The sequence below is a fragment of the Ictidomys tridecemlineatus genome, chromosome 4 (assembly GCF_052094955.1).
Source record: "Ictidomys tridecemlineatus isolate mIctTri1 chromosome 4, mIctTri1.hap1, whole genome shotgun sequence".
Classification (NCBI taxonomy): Eukaryota; Metazoa; Chordata; class Mammalia; order Rodentia; family Sciuridae; genus Ictidomys; species Ictidomys tridecemlineatus.
In genome coordinates this window covers 526,878-532,226 of record NC_135480.1, presented here as the reverse complement: position 1 = coordinate 532,226, position 5,349 = coordinate 526,878, and the positions used below count along the sequence as shown (strand labels likewise).

The 5,349-nt window shown below is 65.0% G+C and overlaps 1 protein-coding gene across 4 annotated transcripts; it reads right to left on the bottom strand.

The window, feature by feature from the left end:
* Nucleotides 1–2,410: 2,410 nt before the first annotated feature.
* Nucleotides 2,411–5,349, bottom strand: Drd4 (dopamine receptor D4). Of its 4 annotated transcripts, none has more exons than XM_005341650.4 (4): nucleotides 4,998–5,349; nucleotides 3,441–3,553; nucleotides 2,816–3,357; nucleotides 2,411–2,657 (listed from the first exon to the last, which is right to left on the bottom strand). In XM_005341650.4, exons 1-4 carry the CDS (start codon nucleotides 5,277–5,279, stop codon nucleotides 2,425–2,427), a joined length of 1,170 nt encoding a protein of 389 aa, XP_005341707.2. In that variant the 5' UTR covers nucleotides 5,280–5,349; the 3' UTR covers nucleotides 2,411–2,424. The 4 variants fall into 4 exon arrangements, with proteins under 4 accessions (XP_005341707.2, XP_040139826.2, XP_077901385.1 ...); XM_040283892.2 differs by lacking the exon at nucleotides 4,998–5,349 and adding an exon at nucleotides 4,086–4,560; XM_078045259.1 differs by lacking the exon at nucleotides 4,998–5,349 and adding an exon at nucleotides 4,090–4,560.

Here is a 5,349-nt window from a genome sequence, read left to right as displayed (position 1 = left end):
CGGCCACGCCAGTGCCAGCGTCACAGGGCCCTGGGAACAGACCGCCTGGCAGGCTCGGTCCTGTGGTCTGGACTGCATGGTGCTGGCTGCAGCTCCCTGACCCACCATGGTGAGGGTGGACACAGGGCTTCTTCTGCTGACCACCTCTGGCCCCATTGAGGCCTCTGAGGTGACAGGGTGTCTGCCCACTGCCTGTGCCTGGCACTCACCCAAGGGCCCTCTGTCACCCACCTGCAAGGCCTGAGAAGTCCTTTGGTGGAGATGGATCTGGGAGGATTGTGGCCACCTAGCAGTGCATCTGGGCTCCCTGGCCTCCAAGTTGTGCCCACCAGCTTGGAGGCTGCTCAGGGGCCCAGAGGCAGCCAGTCCGCCTGTGTCCAGGCCCTCTGCATGTAGAGTCCTGACCTTCACTGTGTCCACGCTGTCCCTCCTCACTGCCCAGAGCCGTGCTGACAAGCCTCAGCAGGACCAAGGGCCGGAACCTCTGGGGAGACCCACCGGCTGTTTGGGCGTCCCTCTCCGCCGTTTCTGTGAGCCCTACACCGCAGGCGCCCAGAGTCCTCAGCCCTGTGCCCTCCCCTGGACCAGGGATGGTCCACTCCTGCTGCCCAGAGTCCACACCCAGCATAGCCCTGGCACCCACTGGGATATGATCTGCAGGGGCAGCAGAAGGCTCTGGCAGAAAGGGTGGGGAGCCAGGAGGCCACCGTCAGTGAGCCCTGCCCAGTCTCCCGCGGCTCCGTCGTGCCGGGCACCACCTGGGCGTTCCAAGGACCTGGGCTGGGCCCTCTTCCCACCAGTCGGGTCCTCATGGCCGCTGACTCTTTTCTGCCTGTGCTGAGCCTGGTCCCCCTAGACACAGGCCCTCCAGGGGGGATGAGCTGTCCCGACCTCCAGAAGTCCTCTCTGGTGGCCACGAGGGCATCGCGTGGCCCTATCCTGCCAGCCAGGCCATGGAGAGGCCACAGTGAGGTCCCGTGGCACAGCTGTGGTACAAGAGGGTGGGCTCTCCCTGCCGAGATGCCGGCTGAGGTGGCAGAAGACTGCAGTCAGCAGAGGGCCAGCCCAGGGCGCCAAGCAGGCGCATTGGAGCACTGTCTGTGGGGCACTGCCACCCTGGGCACCGTGTCCTGGAGGGATGGGCCAACCTGTACTTTGCCTTTCAACTGGAAACCTGAGGACTCGTGTTTTGGGGTCTCCAAGGCCCAAGGCTTGTGATCAGGGGGTCTCAGCATGGGCTCTGGGATGTAGTCCCCCAGCTGTGTCCAGCTTCCCGTGACCTCTGTCCACCTCAGGGCATTCTGACCTCCCCTCTGTCCGAAGGGCTCTCGGTCCGGGTCAGCAAGGGCCAGGCACATTGGGCCCTTAGGTCCCCAGGGACAGAGCCCAAGGGAGCCCCAGTTCCAATTCCGGTGTCAGCACCACACAGGCTGGGGACACTCGGGCCGGCAGAAATACATCCATGACCTCGTCCGCTCCCTAAAGGGGTCAGGGCAGGCTGTGATGTGACCGCACACAGTAGACGAGGCTGCGGCACCGGACGGTACTCGGGTGCCCCAGCTGCAGAGTGCTCTGGCGTGCTGAGGTGCCTACAGCCATGGCCCTAACGGCCCTCAGGGCATGGCCCAGGTGCTGAGCCCAGAACTTCACTGTCCACACAAGAACGCAGGCCCTTGTGGCAGTTTGAAGAGGCAACACCCTGGACATGGGACACACAGGACAGCTCCTGCCAACAGGGCTGACGGGAACTCTCCCATGACCACAGACAGGGACAGCCACGTTGAACTGTTCTAACAGGAGCTGTCCCTTTGCCCCCGGGGCCAGAGATGCCTAGGGACAGGCAGCCTGGTGTCCTCTGCCCAACGCTGGCCCTGCCGTCTTCTCCCCGAGGTTGCCTGGGACACGAGAGACAGGTTTGCGGAGCACACGGCTGGCCTTAGAGTGGCACTCCTTCAGGGAGCCCTGGGTGGACCTCTGCCATCCCCAGTCCCTTCCCTAGCAGGCACCTTCTGGCCAGGGTTGCAGCTGGTGGTTGCTGCTGTTTTGGTTTTTTGGCCTCCAGGAAGCTCTGAAGAGAGTCCTCTTGCCATTCCCACCGGGACAGCAAAAATCCCACCCACCTGGTCCTCAGAAGCAGGAGCTGGCCGGGACCCTTGGTGGGTACCTTTCACTGGGTGCTGTGCCCCCACCCTCAGGGCAAGCAGAGGTCTCCCCTCAGGACCATCACCCCAAACACTCTCCTGTGGTAAAGGGGGAACAGCTCCTGGATGCCACCCTGGGTTGGAGCTGAGGGGACTGCCCCAGCTGCAGGACCTCCTCACTCTGGGGAGGAAAGGGTCAACCGGCTGGTGGGGTCCTTGGGTCAGAAGCCCCTCCTCCTCACACCCGTCCCAGGAACCTGCACAGCATCCGCAAGGAATCTGTTTAATCAGAAGCACAGCAGGGCCCCGGGGCTCTGCAGCTGGGGCGCAGTGCCTTGCGGAACACTGTGCGGAACTCGGTGTTGAAGACAGTGTAGATGAGCGGGTTGAGAGCGCTGTTGACATAGCCCAGCCAGGTGACAGCGCTGACCAGGCGCGGGGGCACGAAGCAAGCCCGACACAGTGCCCCTGTAATGTGCACCACGAAGAAGGGCGTCCAGCATACCAGGAAGGCCCCTGGGGGCGAGGGCAGTCAGCCAAACCGGCGCCCCACGCCGGACCCTCTCCCATTCCCCCTCTCCCATTCCCCTCTCCTCCACCCGGCCGCCCAGCCCCTCCCACCCCCTCTGCACCTCAGCCCCCTTCCTCCGACCCGCGCCAGGGCAGGAACCCACCAACCACCACCGGCAGGACCCTCATGGCCTTGCGCTCTCGGCTGGTGATCTTGGCACGCCTTTGGTGGGCCTGCGTCGGGGGCTGGGGCGAGAGCTCTGCTTCAGGAATGGCGTCGAGAGGCGGGCAGCCGGGTCCGCAGGAGACCTGGTGGAGGACCGGCCCGGGCACCGGACAGTCAGGCCCGCAGGGTCCCGGGTGAAGGCTGGGTGCAGGTGGCGGGCCGGGGCCGCTGGGCCCGCGGGGCGCGCGGGCATGCAGCTTGGCTCGCCGGGCCGCTCCCCAGCGCCGGAGGCCGCGGAACGTGGCCCAGTAGAGCAGCAGCATGAGCGGGCAGGGCAAGAAGAAGGAGCACACGGACGAATAGACCACGTAGTCGCGGTCCTCCAGGCGGCAAACGGCAGGGTCGCGCCCGCGCACGTCATTGAGGCCGCACAGTACTGGCGCCGCCACAGCTGCAGACAGCAGCCACGTGGCACCGATGAGCAGCAGCTGGCGCCGGCCCTGGCGGTGGTAGCGCAGCGGCACAGTCACGGCCACGAACCTGCGGGGCGCGGGCGGCAGCAGTGAGGCCCACGGAGCAGCTGGCGCGGGGGTATGGGGTGGGGGGACAGCGGGGGCGCCCACCTGTCCACGCTGATGGCGCACAGGTTGAAGATGGAGGCGGTGCACAGCATGACGTCCATGGCCATGAGTGCGTCGCAAAGTCGGGGGCTCAGCAACCACGTGCCGCCATGCACCTGGGTGGCCACGCCAAGGGCGCAGCAAGGAGAAAAAAGTCCGTTATTTGCTAGCTGCAGACTTTCTGACCCCCACTTTTTTGAGGGAGCATGAACTGAGTATCAGGGGAAAGGAAATCTGATGTGAGCCTCGGGCAACTGGGGACACTCACTGGCCTGGACAGTCCTCTGACTGGTTGGTTGACTAGGTCAGGGGCAGGGACAGAAGCCAGCCTCCTGCCTCAGCTCTCCCTTCCTTAGGACACGAAGCCTGGGGAACATATGGGGGGGGGGCTCTGATGTCCCTGGCTTCAGAGGAGCCCCAGGACTGGATGGCCCTGAACACAAAACCGCCCTTTCCACCTAGAGCTCTGCTAAGAGTGGGCCTTCCTGAACAGCCGGTGTTGCTGTGTGGGACTCTGGACAAGCTACTTCTCTGTTTACTCATCTGTGAGCCCAGGGGTGGTGGCAGTATCCACATCCACAACTTGTGGGTGGCAGAAGCCAAGGCAGTTGTGAGGGCGAAGGAGTTTAAAAAACACAAAGAACTCACGCACAATGCCCAGCACAGGATCACGCATGGGGGTATCCCTCTGCAAGGGCAGGAACAGGGTGCCACCCCCCCTCTAAATCCCTTCGCGCTGATTTGGGACATTAGCAGCTTAAGAGCCGTCACCGTGACGTCCGCAGCTAGGAGGAGCCGAGGTCGTGTGTCCTTGCGGTACTGGCCTGTGCCCCAAACGACAGAACAGCCCTGTCCACCTTAGTAACCTATGTCTCCCCTCCCCCACAATCCAGGACACCTAGTTCCCAGCAGGGCCCTAAGCGGCTTTTCTCTGGGCTCAACCACAGAGGAGAGAGGTTGGCACTACAGTGGGACCACCCAAGGACCAGACCTGGCCTGGGTGTGGGTTTCTCACAGGGGTTCTGCCCCTCCCACCGGCCTCCCCTTGGATTCGATGTCCAGTCCAGCTCACTGCTCCTGGAGGACCCCAGGCCTTGTTCACCAGCGCACGTGGAGGGCGCCGGTGTGGTGTGGATGGCCTTAGGCAGCGGTGTGTGCGCGCGCCCTGGGGGTACTGCGCGGGGCTGAGCCCCCATCTGGTGGTCTGTCCGGTGGGCTCCTCCGAGTGGAGGGGAGGGGAATCCGGTTGCGGAGAGGGCGGGGTTTGGCCAAGCCGCCAGTTTCTGGAGTCTCTGGCTCCAAAGACAGGGGCCTCTGGGTGGCAGAAGCCAAGGCAAGTGGAGAGGGGGAGGGGAGAAGAGAGACACAGGGGGACTGACAGCAAAAGGAGCAGAGACTCCAGGGACCGAGGACAGCTGAGGACCAGGGGGCGAGCAGGTCAGGCGCCCCTGCAACCGTCTGCTGCAACTCGATATTCCGGATCAAAGAGGCGACCTGGGTGCTAAGGGGCTCAGCGGGGACAGGGACGGGACGCAGGAGCCGGCGGGGACGCAGGCTTACCTCGGAGTAGACGAAGAGCGGCAGTACGAGGAGTGCGAGCAGGAGGTCGGCGGCCGCCAGGCTCACGATGAAGTAGTTGGTGGGCGTCTGCAGCGAGCGCTCCGACGCCACGCTCACGCACACGAGCGAATTCCCCGCCAGCACCACTCCAATGAGCAGCACGCCTCCCACCAGTGCTGCCGCCCCCGCTGCGCCCAACGCCGCGCCTGACCCCGGGGTCCCGGTGCCCGGCCCACGCCCAGCCAACAGCCCGCCCGCGTCCGCGGCGCTGCGGTTCCCCATGGCCCGCCGGCCAGGTGCGCCCCGGCAGGCGCGGAGCGAAGCCCCGGCCCTTCCCGGAGCCCCGCCCCTG